Source organism: Amphiprion ocellaris, chromosome 15 (assembly GCF_022539595.1).
Source record: "Amphiprion ocellaris isolate individual 3 ecotype Okinawa chromosome 15, ASM2253959v1, whole genome shotgun sequence".
NCBI classification, from domain to species: Eukaryota; Metazoa; Chordata; class Actinopteri; family Pomacentridae; genus Amphiprion; species Amphiprion ocellaris.
Genome location: NC_072780.1, coordinates 11,146,718 through 11,171,711, shown reverse-complemented (window position 1 = coordinate 11,171,711; position 24,994 = coordinate 11,146,718). Strand labels below are relative to the sequence as shown.

The 24,994-nt window shown below is 41.0% G+C and overlaps 3 protein-coding genes across 7 annotated transcripts; 2 read left to right on the top strand and 1 right to left on the bottom strand.

The window, feature by feature from the left end:
* Nucleotides 1–4,475: 4,475 nt before the first annotated feature.
* Nucleotides 4,476–9,871, top strand: klhl7 (kelch-like family member 7). The gene is made up of 12 exons (XM_023278094.3): nucleotides 4,476–4,931; nucleotides 5,067–5,169; nucleotides 5,403–5,496; nucleotides 5,666–5,790; nucleotides 5,871–6,046; nucleotides 6,331–6,505; nucleotides 6,939–7,081; nucleotides 7,241–7,481; nucleotides 7,624–7,825; nucleotides 8,510–8,607; nucleotides 8,732–8,915; nucleotides 9,412–9,871. The coding sequence occupies exons 1-12, from the start codon at nucleotides 4,803–4,805 to the stop codon at nucleotides 9,575–9,577; spliced, it is 1,836 nt and encodes a 611-aa protein (XP_023133862.1). The 5' UTR covers nucleotides 4,476–4,802; the 3' UTR covers nucleotides 9,578–9,871.
* Nucleotides 9,682–15,435, bottom strand: aste1b (asteroid homolog 1b). Of its 4 annotated transcripts, none has more exons than XM_023278089.3 (8): nucleotides 14,803–14,929; nucleotides 14,444–14,520; nucleotides 13,850–14,100; nucleotides 12,953–13,219; nucleotides 11,775–12,817; nucleotides 11,430–11,661; nucleotides 11,121–11,313; nucleotides 9,682–10,623 (listed from the first exon to the last, which is right to left on the bottom strand). In XM_023278089.3, the coding sequence occupies exons 3-8, from the start codon at nucleotides 14,085–14,087 to the stop codon at nucleotides 10,311–10,313; spliced, it is 2,286 nt and encodes a 761-aa protein (XP_023133857.2). In that variant the 5' UTR covers nucleotides 14,088–14,100; nucleotides 14,444–14,520; nucleotides 14,803–14,929; the 3' UTR covers nucleotides 9,682–10,310. The 4 variants fall into 4 exon arrangements, with proteins under 4 accessions (XP_023133857.2, XP_023133856.2, XP_054873885.1 ...); XM_023278088.3 differs by lacking the exon at nucleotides 14,803–14,929 and adding an exon at nucleotides 14,631–14,759; XM_055017910.1 differs by lacking the exons at nucleotides 14,444–14,520; nucleotides 14,803–14,929 and adding an exon at nucleotides 15,245–15,435.
* smarcc1b (SWI/SNF related, matrix associated, actin dependent regulator of chromatin, subfamily c, member 1b) lies at nucleotides 14,776–23,500 on the top strand. Of its 2 annotated transcripts, none has more exons than XM_055017909.1 (28): nucleotides 14,776–14,952; nucleotides 15,270–15,389; nucleotides 15,491–15,576; nucleotides 15,693–15,774; nucleotides 15,898–15,990; nucleotides 16,133–16,202; nucleotides 16,296–16,365; nucleotides 16,449–16,524; nucleotides 16,988–17,113; nucleotides 17,427–17,458; nucleotides 17,622–17,722; nucleotides 17,837–17,896; nucleotides 18,006–18,034; nucleotides 18,751–18,866; nucleotides 18,979–19,050; nucleotides 19,133–19,246; nucleotides 19,540–19,693; nucleotides 19,794–19,904; nucleotides 20,190–20,249; nucleotides 20,438–20,696; nucleotides 20,809–20,880; nucleotides 20,960–21,006; nucleotides 21,112–21,220; nucleotides 21,323–21,465; nucleotides 22,360–22,494; nucleotides 22,696–22,828; nucleotides 23,023–23,109; nucleotides 23,193–23,500. In XM_055017909.1, exons 1-28 carry the CDS (start codon nucleotides 14,776–14,778, stop codon nucleotides 23,258–23,260), a joined length of 2,802 nt encoding a protein of 933 aa, XP_054873884.1. In that variant the 3' UTR covers nucleotides 23,261–23,500. The 2 variants fall into 2 exon arrangements, with proteins under 2 accessions (XP_054873884.1, XP_023133854.2); XM_023278086.3 differs by having other exon boundaries at nucleotides 17,427–17,509; nucleotides 17,616–17,722.
* Nucleotides 23,501–24,994: the final 1,494 nt, after the last annotated feature.

The following is a 24,994-nucleotide window of genomic DNA, read 5'->3' as shown; positions in this document are numbered from 1 at the left end:
GAAATGGTGAAATCAACAAAAATTATTGCTTTTAGAGGAAAAAAAATTCACAAGATACCACTTTTTGTGCCACTCCAGTGTCGGTAATAGTCCCTGCCAGATGATCCTTATGAAAACTGTCCATCTCATCTCTGGCACCAGCTACTGATTCTGGAATTAAAGGAGTAATGTATGAGATGTCTGGAGATATCAGATCATGAGATGTTAAATAACTTAAAGGGGGAATCTAGTTTGACTCATTTGGTTAATTGTATCTAGATCAGAAGACTGGTCAAACAGGGAATCACTTGGTTGGCAGTTAAAGCACCCTTTGTGGTGCTTTAACTGCCAAATAAGCTGCTGCCTTTGGAAGCCAGCGTTGCTGTCAGCATTTTGGAGATGACCATGATGAAAGAGTGTAATAAGGCTGTAAAGTCAGGAAAATCTCATTTATTTTGCTGAGGTAATGAGGAGAATGGCAGGTCCAAGGAGCTTCACTCTTGCACAGATTTAGTCAGGTTAGAGCAACTCCAGAGGACTCAGTTGTAGTTAATAAGACAATCTCACTAGGTTGTATGACTGAGCCAATGTGAAAGATTAAAATGGTGGCAAAAATCAAGTGAGGCGTGGCACATTAAGCTGTTTCTACTGCTGAGGGACCGATGTGAGTCTCAGGAGTGACTCCTTATGAGCAATAACTTACTCTTATGACTTGACAGCAAGATCACAGCCAATATATGGAAACCAAAGATTGGTATGGCTGTGCTTGAGAGTTATTAAAGGGAAGAAGACTTTATTACTATTATTGCACGTTTTCCATTTTGCAGTGGAATGCTTGAAGCGTAAAAGATACTGGACAGAAGCTGAAAAGATTTACAGACATTTAAAGAAAAACAGAATTAATATAAGAAAGATGTGCAATAATAAACTGGAATACAGAATGAAAGGAAATTTCTAAAAACAGAAATTGTTATTCAGGGATGGAAACACATGTATGGTGATAAAAGAGAGACTTACCCAAAGAAGCAAAAAAAAAAACTACATAATAAAAGCCTGTGTTAGAATACACTTAATAGTAAATTCTGTTCCACACACTCATAATAGACAGAGAAATGTTAAATAGTGAATTAGGTTTAAGCTTATTTTTATAATTAGAAATGGTAGCAACTGAATTGTTGAGGGTAGATATCTACATATATTGATAGTTTAATTTTGCATTCAATGTGCAACAACATAAACTCTTTTCAACCAACCTAAGGCTGCCAAAGTGAGTTCTGAATCAAATACTGTCACATGATACTTACAGAAATATAGACACTTTGGTGACAGTAAGGGAGGAAACAAAAAACCTCCAGCAGAACCAGGCTCAGGCAGGGCGGCCATCTGCCTCGACTGGTTGGGGTGAAGGAAGACAAGAGAAAACAGGACAGAGGACAGACAGATATCAGAGCTCCTCTGCAGGCTGCTTGTGCTGATCTGAAACACACAAACATTACAAAGGTTAACAGGACAAACAGACACAGAAATGGAGTGGTCTAGTGTTTAAAGTTCCCTCTCCTTTTAACTCAAGATATCAGGATAATGCAGCGTTTGCCTGAAATTACACTTCTACCACCAACAGAGCTGCACAGGTTATTCCTGTAAAGCTGGTGGCACAGCTACTCCTCTCAACTGAGCACACTTTAAGGTTTTCCCCTCATTTGTTTCTCTCCTGATTGAAATACTTAGTGTATCTTCAGTCATTCATATATTCAGTGATTCCACGGTCCAAAGGCTGAAGGCTGCAGATTTCCAGTTAAATTTAAACACACAAATTCTATTTATCTACCTGAGGCAGTTTCAAATATGACCTCAAGTTGAACCAGCTGCTCCCCTGCTTAGACGTTACACCAGTCTCAGCTCTTTGGGTGCGTGGGATGTAATGGATAAGCACATGCTGGGTAGTGATCTTGTTCCAATTCTGGAGGTGGGAAGGGTAAATAATGAGGAAGGGAAATGTTATAACTCAATACATGAGAATATAAGAAAAGTGGGATATGACTCATTCTCAGTGAAAATCAGCAGCACAAGTGAAAAGCCAACAGTTTGCCAGTAATTTAGTGATACATGATTGGAATAAGGTATGCAGAGAACTAAGGGTACAGCAAAAACACTATGGGCAAAGGCTAGAAGGATTTTTAAAAAAAAAAAAGAGGCAAAGAGGTGTTGCTGACAAGACTTCTGCAGTAAATTAGTACCACAGACAAGAGTTAGTCAGGGCTGGTGTTTAATTCATTGCTGGAGAGATTTATTTATGGAGAGAAATCAGCCTGGAAAATCATTTTATCAGATCAGAGAATGTAGGTGTAGAGAACACATAACGGAGAATAACAAGAACTCTGATGCCATGCATGTATTTTTCAGTATGCAACAGTTAAAGACGGCAGTTGAAGGTGGTTCTGATTTCACACCCAGAGGAGAAGGTTTGAGTTACCCCGTGCTTTACCAGTCAGAAGACTTGGCATTAGAAGAGGTGCTAGTGCTAATAAATACACAATGGGAAGAAGAGAATTTGCCCAAAGAATAGAAACATTCGGTTTCATCCCAGTGCTGAAGCCTTGAAATGACCCTCATATGGCAGCATCGTATAGACCAATAAGGCTCAAGTCTGTAATGGAGCATATCGTCACAGATCATTTAGTTTACACATCAGTCCAGAAAGGATACTTTCTGTCCTGTATCAGGGCTAAAACTGGACATAGATATTAAGTTTTACTGGCCTTTAAAGAATCAGTGTTGGCTGTGGTCTTTATTATGATATGCCATGGAAGGAAGGATTCATGACAAAGCTGTGTGGCACTGGAATATAACAGAGTATGTTCAACTGGATAAAATAGCTTCACCTGGATATTAAAGTTCAGCCTTGGCAGAAGAATTTAGTGTAGAAAATGGCACACTGCAGACATCAGTCCTGTTTTGTTGAATCTAATGGTCAACGGTATGTTTAGGATTGAAAGATTCAAATGATGATGTCATATGGAAAAAGTCCCAGTTTCAGGTCTGTTTGTATATTTGGGTGAAATTCTACTGGAGCTGTGAGGAACTAATAAGCTTCTTTATACTGGGTTAAAACACAAATATACAGGGTGTCCCAAAAAATTTGACATCATTTGAAAAGCAGTTATCTTGAAAACTACTAAGTCTAGCTCAGTGAAATTGAACAGTTTAGGTGTTGAACATCATAAGTTTATTATGGGACCGATTTCATAAGTGTTTAATATGTGCACCTCCTGCGACACGGCATATGTCACGCTGCACAGTCTTGGGTGATTGTGTGCGAGCATATTCCAAGACGCAAAATGACTTCTCTTTGGGAGCGAACGGCATGGCTCAACCTGAAAACAGAGCAAAAATAAAACATTAAATATAAAATCTTGATCTGTTTCTATACATTCTGTGAAAATTTGAGGTTATTTCAACAAGAATTGCCAAAATTATTGGCCTGTGAAATGATGTCAAATTTTTTGGGACACCCTGTATATGGATCAGACTGGGTACTTCCACAGGGCAAAGGGTATAGAGGGCAGAGAAAGGGGACATGCTTGTCAATGCTTTTATAGAGCATCAGAAAGAGTTGTGGGATAGATAGATATTCCATATATATATATGGAATAGTCTCATATATATATATATGTAACATATGAATAGAAAAAAAACATTTGGACCCCTGCATTATACAATCTTCTAGAGATCAAACCACTGGGATAGGAAGATTTGGAGGATATTTCTTTGATAATCGAATGGGGCAAAGGTGTAGGCTTCCTGATCAGACTTTAGTTTACACAGCAGTGGTTTTAGCAAATCTAAAGAAAGCAGACTAACTCAAACTTGAAGATAATTTGTAGTGATTCTCTTGCAGCATCAGAGGCATGGAATATGTAAGTGGTCACTCAAATTATTCCTAAAAATGTGAAAACAAGTATTTTCACACCTTTACGTATGATTACAACTGAAATCAACATAAGCAGGAGTAATAACAACGCATAGAATTTGAGAACCACTGCCCCAGCTGGTCTGCACCATAGACTGTACAATAAAGACTTATCATTATTATACAGTCTATGGTCTGCACTTAGTGTGAAATAAATTTGGAACATTGGTTGTACATAGAAACGAGGTGGGGAGACGTTATTTTGCCTAAAGCACAGTTTGTCACATTTTATGTTCATTTTACACAATAATAACTTGAAATTGGCGCATTTATCATATTAAAACTAAAGATTGGGCTGAGCTCGTAATGTCAAAAACACAACAACTCTTCTGAAATATAGACATGGGTAACAGAAGTTGGATGAACTATCTTTAATTCTTGAAAACGCTGACTCAAGAAGTCTCAAAGAAAACCAAAAACCTGGTGGAAGTCGTTCCTAACCCCGGTTTGTAGCTTACCGGTGTATCGACGGTCCAGACTGGGTTGGGGGCAACAATACGCCATGGCTGCATCTACTCTGCCACACCAACGAAGAAGAAGAAGAAGAAGATGAGAACCGTAGAAGAAGAACATCACAATACAAGCTCCCGTTAGTTGTAGCTTACTATATACCATAAGCTAGCACATTTAATTATTATTTCAGCACCTAGCAGCAAGTTATTGTTTCTTTACGAACTTTACAGGGAAGCTGCCGTTTATTCGTCATCTTTCAAAGTCATACATTAGCAACAATAGGAATAATCGACGACAAAGGGGCTGCAGCTGCACACTGCTGCTAGCATTGTGCTACAACTGGTGTTTTTATTATTTATTTTTTACTTTAATCGAACATATAATATTTATTAGCCTCGACATGACAGGAATGGCTTCTCCAGAGAAAGCGTCAACCTCCAAGAAAAAGAGCGACAGAAAGTGTGCCACTAAAGAGGAGTACAGGCAGCTGTCCAGCATCATGGGAGTCATGAACAACCTGAGAAAACAGGTGTGTGTTTATGAGGGAGAAAATACTAAACAAGAAGACAAGAGAGTATGTCTGTAACAGATATTTGCATGCTGTGTATGTGTGCCTACAAGTCCTGACACTTAATAACTGTATGTGTGTGTGTTTTTATTTCAGAGTACACTCTGTGATGTGACCCTGGTGGTTCAGGGGAAACACTTTCATGCCCACAGAGTAGTGCTAGCTGCTGCTAGCCACTTCTTCAGCCTCATGTTCACCAGTAAGTGAGACACACAAACATATATAAATGCACAGACAGACAGGCTGTATACTGTGTACACACAGAGCTTGTGGATCACTATTGTGAGAAAGTTGCTTCTGCTTTATCAGCGACTGTGTGATTTCTAATAGAACATTATATATATTGGAGGTAATAGATGCAGAATTATGTCAAAATAAACCATATTGTTGGTATGTATTTTTAGTTTTGATGATGTTTTTTGTCACTTCTAGCTAGAATGATGGAGTCAATGTCCCATGAAGTGGAGCTCAGGAGTGCTGAGCCTGAGATCATTGAGTTGTTAATTGAATTTATTTACACAGCACGGTAAGAATCTTGGCTCATATTTAACTTCTAAGTGTAGTCATTATGCTACATTTTAAAATGTACATATAAAGCTGGCCTGATTATGCACAGCAGGTCTTTTTTGCGACGTTTGTCCCTGTCGTTTTTCATGCAAAATTAGCTGTGCGTTCTGTGTTTGTGTATGTGCCAGAATCTCAGTGAACAGCAGTAATGTCCTGTCATTGCTGGATGCAGCCAACCAGTACCAGATTGAGCCTGTAAAGAAGATGTGTGTGGAGTTTCTCAAAGGACAGGTTGATGCAACAAACTGCCTCGGTAACAGCAGAAATGCAAACACAGACCTGCCAAATACATAATTCGTTATTTTTACTGATTTCTGTTGTATCTTCCTGCAGGTATTTCATCCCTTGCAGACTGTATGGACTGTCCAGAGCTGAAGGCGGCAGCAGAGGACTTTGTCCAGCTCCACTTCACTGAAGTCTACAAACTGGATGAATTCCTGCAACTGGATGTTACACAGCTCACACGCATCCTGCACCAGGACAAACTCACAGTCCGTGCTGAGGCCCAGGTACACATATACACATCGTTTGACTAAATTTTTCATCTCTGTTGTGCTATTATTTTTAAATACATGCTTGAGAATAGAAACCATTGGTATTTTAGAGACACACAAATTTGGGGAAGTCACAAAATAAGTCCTTAACAATTTTTTGTAAAGCAAGTGTGCCAGTTAGTAATTGCTAAGTACTTCTTTTTAGAGCCTGGATTACCATATTAATGATGTTCATCACATCAAGACATACTCCAATATAACTTTGTTTGCACATTTTTTGTTGCTGCATTTGTGTTCAGATTTATGATGCTGCTGTGCGCTGGCTGAAGTACGATGTGTGTAACAGACAACAGTACATGGTGGAGGTGTTGGGGTGCGTTCGCTTTCCTCTGGTCTCCAAAACCTTTCTCTCCAAGACTGTGCAGGCTGAGCCTCTCATCCAGGACAACCCAGAGTGCCTCAAGATGGTTATCGGTGAGTAGAAAGAAAGAAAAACACACACACAAATTCACAAATTGTAGTTTACACTTAAACACGATAAACGTTCAAAATAATGCGTCTTGTTCATGTGATGGAAAATAACAAAGACAAGTAGTATGGCAAGCCCTTACAGCATTTCATCAATGGGGCTGACTAGCAGAGATGTAGTTTTCAACATGTTGAAATGGTGAATATATGGAGCCAAGAGGAGGTGCAGAAGTCTGCTTTTTTGTCAGGCTACTTGGTATGGAATTTTTGCCCAATGGTGCCTATGAAATTCTAACTAGTCAGAAATAAATACTTGATGTCTACAATTAATTTTACTGTTACTAATGAAGTATTAAAATGGCTTGACATGCAAATAGTGTACTAAGGAAACAGTTGACATTTTTAGCCAAAATAAAAACATTCAGTGCTTTTATCCAAGGTGGGATGCGCTACCATTTGCTGTCCCTGGAGGATCGGGAGGACCTGGGAGAGAGCAGCCGACCGCGACGCAAGAAGCACGACTACCGCATTGCTCTATTTGGAGGATCACAGCCTCAGTCCTGCCGATATTTCAACCCCAAGGTACCAGGCACATGCAAAATTTTCAAATTTTTTAAAAGTTTTGTGTCGAGTCTTTCACCATTGTTGGACTCGATGTTGCTCACACATTGTAGCATAGTTGTATACAATTAGGTCTATTCTAATCATGTTGGTGAAGTGTCGGTGTGGTTTTCCCTGCAGGACTCCAGCTGGACAGACATTCGCTGCCCCTTTGAAAAGCGCCGGGATGCCACAGCTGTCTTTTGGGACAATGTGGTCTACATCTTGGGTGGCTCACAGCTCTTTCCAATCAAGCGTATGGACTGCTACAACGTTCTGAAGGACAGCTGGTACTCTAAATTGGGCCCACCCACGCCTCGTGACAGCCTGGCTGCCTGTGCTTCCCAGGGCAAAATCTACACATCTGGGGGCTCAGAAGTGGGTAAGTGTGGGTAGGTGGGAGAGAACCTACAATGTGAATAGTAAGTATTTTGTGTAGTTTGTGTTGCTATTATTATGTGCTCTAGACCACCTGCCTCTGAAGCATTTAATCATGGTTTTATTTTTTGTTCGTGTGTCGATAGGTAGCTCTGCCCTGGACCTTTTCGAATGCTATGACACAAGGACAGAGTCATGGCAGGTCAAAACCAGCATGCTGATGGCCCGCTTTAGCCACGGTTCAGTGGAGGCCAACGGGCTCATTTATGTTTGTGGAGGGACGGTGGGTAACAACGTCTCTGGGAGGGTCCTCAACAACTGTGAGGTCTATGACCCCAACACACAACAGTGAGTCACAGAATCATAACAGCTCTGTACAATGTGTCCATGTATGTTCACAGTCCTCATTCTCAGTCCTCATTGAAGAATTCTTTTTTATTTTTGACACAAATTGTTAAACATTTTGGAAAATGATCAATGGTGGCATACGGCGGTTTTTGAGCTTCTTCTTTTCAGTCTTTTAGCATGTTGAAATTTTCATGTTGTACTGTTCAGGTGAGATATACAGTAGGCCATTTGCAACTGATCTTTATGCTTTCAATCCACCTCTCCTGAACCACGTGGAAGCAGGGACTACAACTTAACTAGAAGTATACAGAAGGATATGACTACCAAATAATATATTTCCAGCACATGTACTATCCTTCCACAGATACTTTAGTTTCAGTTTGTTGCAGAACATATGCCACCCTGTAGTATGCATGGATGTAAGGATGCAATGGTATATAAGGGAAAAGACCGTTGGATTTTGGTCTTATTGTTAATGTAAACATTTGATTAAAACAGCTTATTCCCAAAGGTCTCAAGGAAATAACATCAACTTCTTTCCTCAGTCAAATATGAAATATGTTTTTATTTTGCCTAGTTGATTTTGAAAGAAAGACAAGTCCCAGAAATGTCTCTGCTCATGAGCACAGGATGTTTGTCTGCGCTGCAACATTTACCTGCTGCTCTCTAATTTTCCCTTTCCAGATGGAGAGAGTTATGTGGGATGAGAGAAGCGAGGAAGAACCATGGGTTGGTGGTTGTCAACAACAGGATCTATGCTGTTGGAGGGCAGGGGGCACTGGGTAATAAAACTGACATCCATTGCACTGCTGAAGAAGTAGTGTTGTAATAACATAGCAGCTATAGAATTTGACAGTAGCAGCAGCGTACTGGAATAATGCAGCTTTTGTGTGTGTGCTTTTCTAGGTGGACTGGATTCAGTGGAATACTATGACATTGCCACTAATGAGTGGTGTGCTGCCTCACCGATGCCATGGCGAGGTGTAACAGTGAAGTGTGCGGCGGTAGGGGATGTCATCTATGTGCTGGCAGGGTTTCAAGGTGTGGGGCGGCTCGGACACGTCTTGGAGTATCACACTGAAACTGACAGGTAGGTGAATTAACTAATTACTAAAATAGAACTGTTTAATAAGAATATGTTGCTGATGTATTTGTCCCTGGTTTGCTGTCAGTGGTGTCATAACATCATTAAACAGACATAACCACTGCCCTGATATATCTTCTGTGTTGAGAAGTTATATTACACAAATAAGGTGTTACTCCTTCGGCATTTCCACCCATTGCACCTCTGCCAGCTGCAGGGTTATCGCCTTAAAGCTCTTCTCCAGAGCATCTCCTGGCAGGAGGGCAGTTTCACGATGCAGACATCTCCCTGCTCCTCCGCTATTGCTGCCCTTGTGGGGGTGGTAACCCCAAAAACAACAGCAATGCATACTTATAAACACACTAACTGTTCTTCACAAAATAATGTTGATTTTTGTCAGTAATTGGCATACTAGCAATCTAAACAAATAAACAATGCCTTGTGCATCCAAGTGCTGCATCTATATACCCCCCAATTACTGAAAGTTTTCTTCTATTCTTAGGTGGGTGACGTGCAACAAGGTGCGAGCATTTCCCGTCACCAGCTGCCTGATCTGTGTGATCGACACGTGTGGAGTCAACGAAGATGAAGACATGGAGCTTATAGACTCTCAACCACATGCTGCAGCCACTGCCTCTTCATCTGCCTCAACCTCATCGTCCTCATAGGACAAGAGGCAGACTTTATATTTTATATGTATGTATATATATTATTAAGTTGTGATGTTTGTTGACACTGAGCTGGTTTAGGCTCTGTAACTTTGTGCTGTGCCTTCAAGGAAAACGCATAAACACTTTATTCTCAGCTTTATGTGGTTACAAGTAAAACAAATATAGCAGAATCAGACAATTTAAAAACCAAGTTTGATTTACACTTTACCATATGGAAACATGAGCAAACTATCCAAGAGCACCGAATTTGTGTATATTAAGGCATCTGCAATAAAAAGGCATAAAAGTTCATGAATTGCTTGTTGACAATAGCTGCCATACAATTTTCTGGTCCACATGTTAAGCATCTCTACATTTATTGTTTAAATATTTTGCTGATATATTTGAACAAACTGAAGCTGAAGACTGTTACATCAATAACAGTGTGATTACTTTGATAAAAGCTATTATAAATCTGCTAAAATATGGTCAGTTTGCTTTTGGAAAAACTGATCTAATATCTTGACATTACATGCATTAAGATGGCAGAATTGTGGGTAGAACAAGCGCTTAGATATCACTTATGGAGGTTAAAATAGTCCAGTACATGGTGGTAAACATTATTTGTTGTTATTCTTCATTTGGAAATGATTATTTGAAACATTCCCTGAGCGTGATTGCAAAACACTATGTCCTCCCTCATTTGGCCCTTAGCAAGTGTTCGATCTGTTCATTTTTTCCTCCCTTCCCATCAATCACCAGAATCGTACTCTTCCTCGCTCATAAGGAGAGCAAACCTGTTGTTTATCTCCTGAGCATCTCTCCCCCCTCCCTGAGCTCCTCTCCCACCTCCCCCTCTTCCTCTTCTTCCTCGACCTCTGCCTCTCTTCTTCCTCCCTGACGCTGAGGAAGAGGGATTGGCTTTGAAGCTGCAGTTCATCACGGCACCCAGCAGGGAGAAGTAGAGATGCACAGCAAAGGATCCCCCAGATAGCAGCGACTCAGCAGGTCGACCCCCTTTCAGACACCTGAGGAGGCCATGGACCAAGGTACCACTGAACAACCTGAGACATGGGGAGGGAGAAGGAAGCAACCAGATTATGTACAGAAAGATATTTTCAGATTTGTTTACTCTAGGTCCACAAAAAAAACCTCTGCTGCATGAAATTGAAAATGTCATCAAGTTCTTCAAAAGTGCATGCTAAACGGTATGTAAAAATATAAATGTAGGCTTTGCTCTGAAGGAAAAAATCTTTTTTTTTCATCTAGTTTTATTATTTTAAGGAACAATCAGAAAATTAAATCACCCTCTGTTGTATCGGGGTGACAGAAGAGATCTCAAAATCTCTCCAAATGTAAGTGCAGATAGAAAGAAGTGACAGAAGCTTTTTTGGGGGTCAACAGCTCCTTAAGGTTACTGGTTAAAGAGTTATTGAGTAATAATTTGCCAGTTCTGGATTGGTAGTTTCACGTCTACTTTTTATTAACCTCATGAGATGGATAAACGGGTGAGAAATGAAAAAATAGCAGCCATCTTTTCTCTTCTATACCCCTGTCTTACCATGACAGATTGGGCTCAGGCAGTGGAAACAGCAATAGCTGATTGAGACATAGTGCGCTCCAGAGGCAGGCCTGCCATTGGCTGAAACTGTGAGCAGCTCCGAGATCCATGCCTCGTCTGTCCCCTGATCTCACACGTTGTCGATTCAGCCCCTCCCATACCTTACACTCTGCAGCCCAGTTTATCTGTGGAGCTGAAATATTGGACAGCAGAAACAGGATTTTGCATTATTAGAGTTAAACTGATTGCCTTGTTATTAACTGCATTTTAGTCTTTTTAACCTTGTGGAACAGATCCAGCACGACTAACCTGGGTGCTGATATTGCATAGCTCCAGGCTGGTGTATCAAGAACAACTCTCCATAAACCATGCCTAACACCAAAGCCTGCAGCTGGAGTTCTGAGGGTTTTGGTATGGCTTCTCGCAACCAGAATCCAGTCACTGCTACAGCCAGCTGTAGGTGCAGAGGAACAGGAGCCAGGGCAGAGTCCTTCACCCCCAAGACTTCAAACAGGACATTAAGTCGTGCTGCCACAGGAGCCTGGACAAAATGAAGGAACAACATTGAGAAACTACAGTTAGTGGCTCATTTTATTAAAATAAGTATATATATATCCAAACCAGTAAATACTGTCAATATTGAAGAAGGTTTACCTGACCAAGTCCATCCAGGTGTAGATGGTTTCTGGGGGGATGTGCCTCCACTTGGTTTTTCTTCAAGTTCAGGTCCAAACGGTCATATTCTTCCACACAAATGGGAGTGCTAAAGCTTTGAGGCGGCACTGTAGCTGCACCAGCTGCTTGTTCTGTGCTAAATGCTACATATACACCTTGCTGTGCTGGCACAATGTGGCCTTGACCCCTGCCTCCACTCCCCCTACCTCCTCGCCCTCTTCCACCCCTCATTCCCTGTCTGATGTGTAGTTGCATCCACATATCCTGTGTTTGGACTTCACCTTGTGGTCCCTTCACTAACTGTGCACCTCCACCTCTTGCTTGAGTTGTGCTGTCTTGGGGTCTCTGCAGTAATATCCCATATAAAGCCTGTCGTATGTCTCTAGAACTACAGTGGCTGCTGGCTAGCTTACTGTTTTCTACCTGCGGCATGAGAAGGACCCTTCGCATCACAAAAGCATCAACCACCAAAGGAGCCAACAGTCCCTGCATTGCAGCCAGTGACAAGCACTCTGGCAGCTGTGCCAGCCTAGAAGTCTGACCCTCTGGAACTGCCTTAACTCCGGAGAACCAGCGAGCCAGAGAGCTTCGACCCTTGATGTGGTACTCCTGCATGCGTGCCCACAGCTGGGAACTGAGCCCACCCTTCTGTCCCCTCTTGCCCCTACTGCTTTCCTCCCGCATTACTTTGCTCACTTCATCTAGTGCGTTTGCCACAGTTGAAAAATTCGACAGCCAGAGGAGAATTCCCTCGACACGTGACATGTATGCTCCACCTTTACTCCTGCCACCACCCGCACCCCCTGCACTCAAATCTAACTGGGCAAGGAGAGCTTCAACGTCTTTTGGAACGCCGTAGTCATTACCGGTCAGGACAGCACATAATGGAAGCAACTCACGGTTCATGCCCCCAAACAAGCGACACAGACTGCTAGTGGTGTAGCACCGAGCTGAGATGTAGCGATGAGAGGCTTTACCATTTAGGTTGGTCCACTGGAAAAAACGCAATGGGAGGTAACCACCTAAGGTGAGAGAATGTAAGACAATCAGTGTGTAAAACAACTACAAAACAAAGCAAGACATTATCACTAAGTCATTACAAAAGACCATTTGGCTCCTTGTTAAATCACAGAGAAAAATCGTGTTACTGTCCTCACCTGGAAGGTCAAAGATATAAAAGTCACTGTCATTGGTCAGCACTGGACAGTTCCACTGGTGTGCCAAACATGCAATCTCCCAGTCAGCCTCAGCTGAACACTGGACCAGTGGGACTCCTTTCTCAATGAGGACCTGAATGAAGACATTTCTTGACAGGATGGGGAGAACTGAGCCATTGCGGCCATGAGAGATACTGTCTGCCTCCTTTATCTTGGACTGCAAGCGCTGCCTTAGAGTAGGAAACTTCTTGTCACTGGGGTCAATCCCTTTGAATAATAAAAAGACAGGAATAAAATGTACGTATGTATGTAGGTTTTACAAATGCAGACAAAGTTAGATTTGACTAGATTCACTTCTTGTTTGTTTGCGTTAATCCTGTCTAATGTATAATAATTTATCTGTGAAAGACTTTTGATTATATTACATTTTTTTTAGAACTAGTAATATTTATATTCTGTGTTCATTTGGGTTCAAGTTTTCCAAAGACTGAAATGAAACACATTACACAAAAAAAATCTGAGGAGAGAAACAGGGAAAAATCTCAATAGAGCTTTTGATTACTTATAAGTAAAGTAAAAGCCAATATGTTATTACATAGCTAGAAAAAAAACAACATGAACAGGGAGTGATAGAGATTAAAAATTCTGAAGATGCTCTACAGGACTAAATGACCAACTGAAGACTACCAAAGTTTGGACCCCTGAAACTGAAGAGATTAAATGACTGATTGAGTAAATATGTGAATAGTTTTGGGAATAAAACATGGAATCTAAGTATTCTCCTCTTTGCCACGTATGAAAATACAAATTAAGACATTAATATCTCACACTGAAAGAAGTCGAGAAGCTGACGGATCACAACATTTTTATTGAGCTGCAGCTCTAGAGCATCCTTACCTCCATCCAGAACCACATATGGCTGGATGTTACAGGCTGCCAGTGCAGAGAGGAACTGGCTGAGCAGGCAAGCGAAATCAGAATACTCCCCGCCATGCTGCTGATCAAACCCGCTATTAAAGTAGAGGCGGAAATACAGACTGCAGCCATCAATAACCAGGCGACTGTCCCTGAACTTCACATCTTGGAAGAAGTATCTGTTCCCCTCCACATAGGTGGTCAGACCCTGGACACCCATGAGACCTCAGGGCCTAGAAGGACACAAAGTTGAAGGGTGAATGAGATTCACAGTGGTGCCATATGGGTGGTGCTGACACAAGATGCCACGCAGGGCAGTTAGTGTGTGTGGGCCTGTGCAGATATCCAGTAATAGAATAAATGCCAGTTATAGAAAACTGAACAGACAGTCAGCTGCTCGAGTGTTTGTTTTTCCTAAACAGACACTGAGACTATTAGTTGGAAAATTGTGACACGACAGAAATTACTGCAACAGAAACAACTCATATAGTATATATATATAATTGATATAAACTATATATTTAGTATATATTTCAAATAAATATTTGACAGGCAGAGCAATAGAGTTGTACTAACCAATATCACTGCGCTTCCACTCTGTTTACATGTCTTCCGCAGTTACTTCCTTGTAATGTTTCACTTCAGAAACGATACTGAGGAGGAACACATATGTGCATGCTGTTGTCTATAAGTGTTATTTAAACATACATTAATACATTTTTAAAAACACACACGACAAACTATAAAAACCTATAAAACTAACCGTTAAACACTAACTTCACATGAAACCTCTCATGGCGAAATGCGACAGTCTCGTTGAGTCTCTCGCGAGAGAAAGCGAGAACGCAAACGCTAGCGACCGCGCTAGCCAGTTTTGTTCTCCCGTTTGAAATTTATCTCGTTTTGTTATGGCTACAGTGTCCGGAGGCGCTAACCTCGGGGTTCCCGGGACAAGCCAAGCCAGCTCCGGAGTATTCGCACACCGGAAGAAAGACAGCAGTCCGTCCGCTAGGTTCTGGGAGAGTCCGGATACTTTAGCCCAGCTGGATGTGGTGCGGCAATGGATGGGGAAGCACTACAAAAAGGTAGTTAGCTGGCTAGGAAGCTAGGTGACATGCTAGCCGCCCCCTGCTAGCAAGCTGAGTGGCTAACACTGTAAACAAACGTCTCAGGCTGACTATATTTTACACTGGCTATTAAGATAGGTGTGATAAAGTTGTAGGGGTGTACGTATATGAAGTAAAAATGCAAAAAAATAAGTGCAAATGTAACGCAGACACAGAGGTTCATTATCTATAAATACAGCTGCTAAGTTGGGGAGATTGTGTTTAAAATGATTATAATAAGCCATGAAGAGTAAACATGCTCCTCATGTACCTTTCGAAATGTGTGTCTCTGTCAGTATGTGTTGGTGGATGCCCCGTCTTGTCAGGCTCTGGCTGCAGTCACTCTACAACTTCTCCAGTTCCAAGAGGATGCCTTTGGTCGACAAGCTACCAGTCCTGCACTCACCAAACTACCCGTGAGTCTGTCTTTCACTGTTCCAGATTTTTTTTTAAAAAATACACTAAAGATAAAGAAACAGCGAAGCGGTGTTGATTTGTCTGTGTCATTTCTCTACAGGCACAGTGCTACCTGGACTTGCGACCTGGGGGTGGACTCTGTCACATTCTTGGCACTGCTTACAAGTTCAAAGTGGAACAGGGCTGGTGGGTAGCAAATCTCCTATGCCTTTGCCATTTCATAGTGGTATACCTCACAAAGCTGTGCTGCACATGTCTGCTCATAACTATGTCCTCTTTATCCCCTGCCGACCTTCACACAGGCGAAGGTTTGACCTGCAGAACCCATCAAGGACCGAGAGGAATGTGGAAATGTTTGGTACAATTGAAAAAGCACTGATCCAGGTGAGAAGAACACCCACATGTGCGTGCGCACACACATACACGCACACACACACACACACACACACACACACACACCAAGGACTCTCCATTCATTGATCTGTACATACATGTTTGTGTCAACAGAACAACTGTATGTCACTGCCTGTGGTATATCTGGACCCTACACTTGATCAGGAGCTGGCTAGCAGACTGACCGGCATCATCACCAAACACCAGGTAATAGAGTGCTGCACATGAGAGTTAGGAATGAGTGCACAGAGAGTTGGACTTAATGTAGAAAGAGAATATGTTTACAGTTTAGAGGACAATAATGTTGTTCCATTTCAGTGCTACTCAGTCACAGTTCGTCTTTCCACAGGGCACTCTCACCGAGGACAGAACGCTCGCCAGTCATCACATCTATTCCTCACCTCCTTCTACAGAAGAGGGTCAGTAAAAGTTTCTGCATGTGTGTTTGCTAAATTCATAATACCTGACACAAGCTTACCTTAGATACATTTTGTATGCTTATCTGTTTTCAGATGAGTGGATGCGTCCTGTCTTGCGGAAAGACAAGCATGTGCTGGTACATTGGGGAATGCACCCTGATAGGTAATGCATGAGCAAACCCTTATAAACACACACAGACAGAACTTGAATTGCTAGACCATGACTTCTCTTGTCTCTTTTAACAGTTACGATACTTGGCTGTCCTCAAGTGATGTTGAACGAGACGTTGAAGAAATTCCACATTCAGAAAGGCCATGGAGGGTTAGTATGGCAACACACATATATATAAGAAACTCCTATTGTTATACCACTTCATAATGGCATAATGAGTTATCTCAACATTAACATTTTGTAGTTCAAAACATGAAATTCTATTTAATAAAGCACTGTGTCATAATATTAATAATGTCATAACATTTTTAATAAACAATGTTATTTTTTTCAATGGGCTTTCAGTTAGTTAGACTGAATGGTGGTCAGCAGGGACAAAATTTTAGAACAGGAACCAGACCACAGACTCTATAAATAATGAAGGATTTTATATAATATCATCTAAAAAATTAAAGGAGTAATTTCACAGCTAGCTGCAGCTTATTCATTTATCTGCCAAAGCCAGTTTTCACTGGCATTTGCTGATCTGGCATGTTCCTTTATGACACATGATGAGATACACTCGCAAGCACTGCTCATTAATATGTATTTTGTGTGTGTTTGTACGCTCCAGGTCCATGCTGGTTGGGTTCTGGACACGGATGTTTTCAATGAGTGGATGAATGAGGAAGACTATTGTGTGGATGAGAGGAATCTACCTGTCATCCTCCGTCAACGTATTCACCTCCAAGATGACCAGGTTTGTGTCAAGTTCTAGATGAGGCTAATCTGTAATGCTTATGTAAGATATGGGGTTCTCTATTATTAATACATAGCTAAATATTATCATTTATTTAAACTACAGAAAGCAAATGTGATCCTTGAAATATTTTTTTTATGAAGTGTCTTGCCTTTTGTTTTGAGAGTTGATTGGTTTTCTATTTCAGATAATGACTTTCCCAAGTGATGAAATATGCCTATACTCTTCATCAAAGTTGCAAATGCTGCTTTTGTCACTAAAACTTTGACTCATTTTTTAGTTTTTCTCTGTCTACCTTAACTTTTTGTTACAGGACTCAAAGTCCACCCCCTCCAAAAAGAGAAGACGCTCCCCTTCTCCTCCCTCCTCTGAAGGCAGGAAGAAAGGAAAGAAGGGGTAAGACATAACTGTGTCCTCCAGGCAAAGTTACACTTTTGATTTTGCATCACATTCAAGGCGGCAGAATTGATTTTTTTGTGTCTCTGTGTATGTGTGCACACAGGAGAAGGCGTGGACAGCCAGAGGAAGAGCAGGAAGAGGACCTGACCAAAGACATGGAGGACCCAACTCCTGTGCCAAACATGGAAGAGGTCGTATTACCCAAGAATGGTAAAACATTTGAAGATATAGTGCATTACTCACTAAAAATGTCTGTTTAATTTTTTAAATATGTTACTTTTCTTCGCTAAGGTGTGTGTTACACTTTTTACCCTCTCTATGTAGTCAATTTGAAGAAAGACAGTGAAAACACTCCTGTGAAAGGAGGGACCATGGCTGACCTAGGTACGTTTGCAATAATTACAAAGATGATATGTGAGTGGCCACTTGTTTGTTTGTGTGTCCACCTTGATTTTTTTTTTTTTTCATTTTGCCGTCATTGTTTCTTCTCTAGATGAACAAGAAGATGATTTCCCAGGAAGGGTAAATATGCTATTTTTCCCAGTTTTAAATTTTTTTGGCAGGAGACTTGGGTTGTCAGAATTAGCTGCAAAATTATTTGACTATTTAGCCCAATTACTATGTTATGCTGTAATGTTGATGTTTAAAATCTGCTTATAGGAAACCCCCCTCACAGAAAACAGCCCATGTAGACAGAACCACTTGTTGTAAACTTGGGTAACTCTTGTATGAGACTTTTTCTTATATTTGACTCTTTTCATTTATTTTAGTCATGTACCTGTCTGAGTTGCATACACTGCAGTAACTGAGTGGTGAAACTAGAGTCTTCTCTGTGCACAGCTGGCTAGCTAGCATCTATTGTTGCCTGCATGTGACATGTTTAGGGAAAAATTTTAGTGTCTATTTATAAGCAAATGTTCAGTAAGTGTAACTTTTTTTTTTGTTATTTATATTTTGCCTCTTGGAGATGCACCAAATTCTGGTGAAGAACCTTATTTTAAGTCTCATTTTGATGCAAAGTGCAGGAATGTATCACAATATAGAAGTGAAAGCAGAGCTGTTTTTTTAAAATGTAAAAGCGCCATAAAAATCTGAATTCATTTAATAATCATGACAAATAATCGTTTTATCAGCGTTGATCAAAGCAATCATATTTGTCATGGTAGTCATAATTATGACTAGTTGTTTATGTGATGTCAACGTGTTATTAGCATCACTCTCTGTGTATGTGGTTCTAGGAAGATGAGGAGGGACGAGGAGAAAACCCACGCCTGTCAGAAGGAGAGGACAATATCACAGAACAAACCCATCATATTATAATACCAAGTTATACATCTTGGTTCAATTACAACAGGTAAACAAATATCTTGTGTACCTTGACAAGTACACTGGACTTTTTCACCAATGCTCACAGTCATCATAATTTCAGCCTGACCCTAAAAAACCTCCCTGTGCATTTTGTCCAGCATTCACTCAATAGAAAAACGCGCACTTCCTGAATTCTTCAATGGAAAGAACAAGTCAAAATCTCCTGAAATGTGAGTACTGCTGACATTCAAACAATACCATAAACTTAGATGATGAAGAATGTATCTGTATGATTGTCGTTGTGCATTGCAGCTACCTGGCATATCGTAACTTCATGATCGACACATACCGGCTCAACCCCCAGGAATACCTCAGTTCAACGTCCTGTAGACGCAACCTCACTGGAGACGTTTGTGCTGTTATGAGGTATAACTTCATGTGTGGGTGTTTGCTGCCATGCAGTGTCTGCTCTGTCTGCTAAATTGGGTGTAGTATGTAGGCGTTCAGCTGCATGAATGTGTTAACAAATTAAATCTGTTCATGCTGAGAAGCAGCATGAGGTATATGGTGTAGTTAACGGGTCCACAATTAAAAGTAACTTAATTTCTAATTAGAATATGGTGATATGTCATTTTATTTATATTTTTTTCATCTTTGTAGGCAGTTTTAGCTGCAATCAAGTGGAATTAATATGAAGAAGAAATATTCTTTGTGTCCAGGGTTCATGCATTTTTGGAGCAGTGGGGTTTGATTAACTACCAAGTGGATGCAGAGAGCAGACCCCTCCCCATGGGACCTCCACCCACCCCCCATTTCAATGTGCTGGCTGACACACCATCTGGGCTGGCTCCCCTACAACACAAACCCCTGCAGGTTTGTGTTTTGCAAAATCTCATGACACTATCTCAGCACAGGCAGATTTGAAGCCCAGTTTGTGTCACCTCCTGACAAACACTCCCACTCAATTTTGCAGGTGTCAGCCTCACAGCACATGTTGTATTTCCCAGAAAAGAGCAGAGAGAAACCTTCAGACTGCCAGAACTTCGGTCTGCGCACTGACATCTACGCGAAGAAACACCCCAAGGTCTCACACAGTGACAGTACACAAATACAGAACACAATGTCTATTTACGGTTGGTGTACAGCATGCTGCAAAGAGATTCTGTACATCAATCAAAATGGGCCCTTAAATAGACATACTGGTACAGTGTCTGGCAGAACAGAACTGACTCTTTTCAAGCTGCTTTAACCAGTTTTACATTATTTATATTGTATATTAACTAGTCAGTAATTTTCCCAATTTCTGGAATATAGTGTTGCAAACCTTAGTACTATAAGTATTAAACTGCTGTCATGACATCTCTCCCAGACTAAAGGAGCAAGTGCAGGAAGGGAATGGACAGAGCAGGAGACACTCTTGCTTTTGGAGGTAAGAAAATAATTTGTTTTTGGCTTTCTGTCACAGCCTTCCACATGACTCACTGCATTCCTAAATGAGAAAGGGTTTATTTTTAATTCATGAAATCTTTTACATAAGCCCTAAAGTTCTGCAGCATGTTCATCAGCCTCGCTTGTTTCTCTGTCGCTCTTTTTGACTCTTTCCTGTTCCTCTCTTAGGCCTTAGAGGTTTACAGAGACGACTGGAACAAAGTATCAGAGCATGTGGGCTCCAGAACGCAGGACGAATGTATTCTCCACTTCCTTCGTCTGCCGATAGAAGATCCTTACCTGGAAGACTCTTCTGCCTCTCTGGGGCCGCTGGCCTATCAGCCTGTGCCTTTTAGCCAATCAGAGAACCCTGTTATGAGCACTGTGGCCTTCTTGGCGTCTGTGGTGGATCCACGTGTGGCATCGGCTGCAGCTAAGGCTGCACTGGGTGAGAATACAACTTATTACTGTGAAATCTAAGTTAGGGTATAGCTCTGACATTGTACAGTGTATATGCAAGGTAAGAAATTTGTATGGTGACTGATTATCTTTTTCTTCAGAGGAGTTTTCCCGAGTGCAAGAGGAATCGGTAGATAAGGCATCTGATTTGTCTAACCAGCCAGAAAAAACAGGTAAGACTAAAATATATATATGCACACTTTCACATAGTTCTGTTTCACTACGCTATTTGTAATGTTTTCCATCTTATAGAATCAATGGATGCAGAAAAACTGGAGACAAATTCCAACCCCCATCAGGTAGGGCGCCAGTAAGGCCTTAGAGAGTTTGTACTGTATGTGCTGCTGATGTATGTAGCTTAACTTGAATGTGTATTTGTGTGTGCACATTTGGATTTGTTCCAGGTCTCCGTAAGGGCCGATGGGTTGAAGGTGGAACCCAGTGGGCCAAATGTGGAGGGAGAACGAGTCAAAAGAGAACATGCTGAAAATATACTTGCTGATGACAGAGATGGTACATTATCGTGTACAGTACAGCAAATACATGCTGCATGTGTGTGTGTATGTGTATACGTACACACCTGTGTACATTAACACAATTCTGTCTGCGTTTCAGGACGGGGAGATGACGATGAGAGCATAGGCCGGCGAGAGGGAGATGGAGATGAGGGTAGAAGAGGGATGGAGCTGGAGCTGGTGGAGGGCAGCGTTGCCACGGCAGCAGCTTCTGCTCTGGCCTCAGCTGCCACAAAGGCCAAGGTAAATCCTGTCCTCCCAATAACAGTGGACCAATGACATTAACATAAAGTGAAGAAATGCTTGTCAGTTTAAAAAGAAGCTCTCCTCAGTTGCATCACAGGTCTCCTAGCAACCAAAGCAGACAGTATTTCAGAGACTACTTGGACACTCCAGTGATGTGTACAATAAATGACACCGATTATGCAGAATATACAGCATGAATCTGTGGGATTGGAGATGATGTAATTTTAAAAAACAGTTATATATGCCATGTTCTGTGTCCAACTAGAAACAGACACACACATGTACAATCATCTGTCCTCAGTATTTTTACCTATAATCGAGAATATTTTGTGTGTGGCTACTAAAGTGGAATTTGTAGCTTTAGATATACTGATAGGAAAATTTTAGTCTCCTTTGGGCAAAACCAAAGTAGGTGTTTCTCCTGATTCTCAGTCTTTGGTGTTAAGATAAGCTAATCATCTGCCAGATGTTGCCTTACCTGTGCCAGACAGATATAAGATAAGCATAGATCTTCTCATTGAAAGAACCACTGTTGTGAAAATCTTTTCTTTTTTTTACCTTGCTAACACGTCCATATGGTGTTTTAATATGCTGAATGACACATCATCATTGGAATACACAGTCATCCAGATAGATAGATAGATAGATAGTCATGATAAGTCATGGCAAGCTGCTGTGATAAAAATGGTTCTAGCAATAATATAAACCTGTCAAGCAGTATTTTCTCCTCTCATGTCTTATATTCCCCTTTTCTTCATCGTTTTACTCTAGCTTTACTTCCTTTACTTTTTCCATTTCCTTCATTCTCCCTCTTGCCAGTCTTATTTATTTATGGGCTTGTATTTCTTCTAATTTCCAATTTGCTCCATCTTTTTGCTTCTGTATTTGCAGCACTTGGCGGCAGTAGAAGAGAGGAAGATCAAATCCTTGGTGGCTCTGCTGGTAGAGACCCAGATGAAGAAGTTGGAGATCAAGCTGAGACATTTTGAAGAGCTGGAGACCATCATGGACCGCGAGAAAGAGGCGGTGAGTGAATAGAAAGTCTGCTGTTGCTCTTCCCAAGGATGGTGAAACTTATTACCATTACACCGTCCCTTCACAAGAAATTCCACTTTTCTACTGATTTCAGTATGTCTTTACTGCAGGCTTCATGTCCAGAAGCAGCAGAAACGAGTCTAACTCATATCAGCTACACTTCATATCTGTGTTTATGTGCGTCTCATGCAGTTGGAGCAGCAGCGGCAACAGCTCTTGTCAGAGAGACAGACTTTTCATACTGAGCAGCTAAAGCAGGCGGAGATGAAGGTTCGCCAGCAGAGGGAGCAGCAAGGGCAGCCAGGTTACACAATGCAGCATTCAGGTCTGGATACACAACTCAAACATCCACTGTGAAATGGCACAACCCACAAATCTGGTTAACTCTTCTAAAGCACATATTCTCATAGTAAAGTGCATATAGTGTCACCCGGCTCTCAATTTATATATCACTGTTTGATTTTAAACAGCTGTAGTTCTGTCGTTACATTTTAGTCCTGCCTTCTTCTTCTTCTTCAGGCCAGTCCATGCCCAACCGGATGATGCCAGGTGGAGGAAATGCCCAGACGATGGCCCCGCGGCACCCTGGAGCTCCCAATGGCATGTGTGAGTATTCTCTACTGTTGTCATAGGTTTAATATGCTGTTACTATTTAGGTCTGACGCAAACTTCTTGTGTTTCTGTGTCAGACCCATCCTCACAGTCCGATGGCATAGCAACGGCTCAGACTGGTCCTCCACCATCCAGTCACAGCTGAACTGACCAGAAAAACACAACTAAATGTTCAGGAACAACCGCTTAAAAATGAAGTCTGTAACTCTTCGGTAGCCCCAGGTTTTTAGACTGAAAGCTTCACAAGCACATGCAGCTGATGTGTATTTGGTCAACAGCTCAGTCCGTCTTATGTCTGTGAATTATTTGTTCTCTGGCGTCAGAGTTGAGAAATCTGAAGATTGAACTCGACTCATTAAAGTTGCTTTTTTTAAATCAAAATAAATGTTGTTTTATCGTCTGTCAAAGTTCAGCTGGGTGCGTTGTTAACTTGTGGTACTCATGTTGTGGGAACATAAATCTGACTACATTATGTAAATCATTCAATTTCAATAAGGTTGAAGATTAAAGTTTTCAGGCCAGTGTAGGTGTAATAAGACAAGAAGTTAAACAAGTAGCGGTTAGAGTAAGGTTAAGTCTTCAGGAAATTTATGCAAGTCAATATTTTGTCCTCTGAATGGATGGAAATACAATCGTGTTTGTCTTGATTTTAGTAGATGATGTTTATTTTGGAAATTTCCCAATCCTCAGCAATTGCACAACAGCGTTGTGTAATTGTTTCCCCAAAGCAAGTACATGGTAAATACAGTGTATATCTAAGAAATTATACTAGTCTGATTTTTAGTGAGGCTAAATCAAGCAAAACGCTTTAACATGATCTGAACTTGTCTGGTTGTCGTAATTCCTTCATGTTAGCAGTTTTCAGATTCCTCTTCACAGACTAGGGCCAATAAAAGCTCTGCATTTGTATCATCCGGTGCAGGATCTGGCTCAACGTCGGAGTCGATGTGCGGTTGTTCCTTCGTACTCTTGTCGGATGATTTCCCTGAAAAAATAAAAATAAAAGAAACATAAATACCTATGAAAAAGACTACAACATAATGCCTACATGGCAGGAAAACAGCAGAGTGTAGCTATACGTAGAAAGGGCCAAAGTAAAGCAACAGATTGTACTTTGTTGAACAGGATTTATCGTCTATTTGTTGCTGCAGTGATCTCACCCCACTGTCCGATGCCTTTTTTGGAAATATAATTTTTCAATAAAAACTACACTGACTTTGTGTTACAGCCAGGTATTTGTAAAATCATACTTTCATAGTCAAAATCAGTCATTTCAATTCAACAATCAAGTCAATCAGTCAGTACAGACTGTAAATTTAGCTTTAACTGCTCACTGATGGCATTAAATGAATGGACTTCTTAGACGTTTCAATAGAATTTGTTGTAATTTTTCCCTTAAAAACACTTGACACTGAGTATGGAGGTGGAACAAAATGACCAAGAGAGATTGTTTTTAAGAGGCTGTTGGTCACTTACCGATATTGTAGATTAAGATTCCTGTCACTGTTGCACCAGCTGTCAGTGCAAACAAAGCAGGGTTTGATAGACTCAAAGCTTTCACTGCAAACATCATCCCCGATGCAAGAGAGAGAGACACCGTTCTGAAATAAAGAGAAAGGGATACGCGCAAAAACAAATGTGGCTCTCGGTACCAGCCAGAGTAAATAAAATTAGTGATTGTGTGAGCTCCTGTAGATTAATCAAAAGCTTTCCATTATCTCAGGGCTTCACACACTTAATAATTAAGGAGTGATTCTGAGCACATGAAGGTGCATAAATTTAATATTACATTAGAGCCAAAAATTCGTAATCATAGTCTCTATTCTTTTCTCACTCTTTCTGAACTTTGCAGTCTACACAAACAGGACAGCTTCACTTA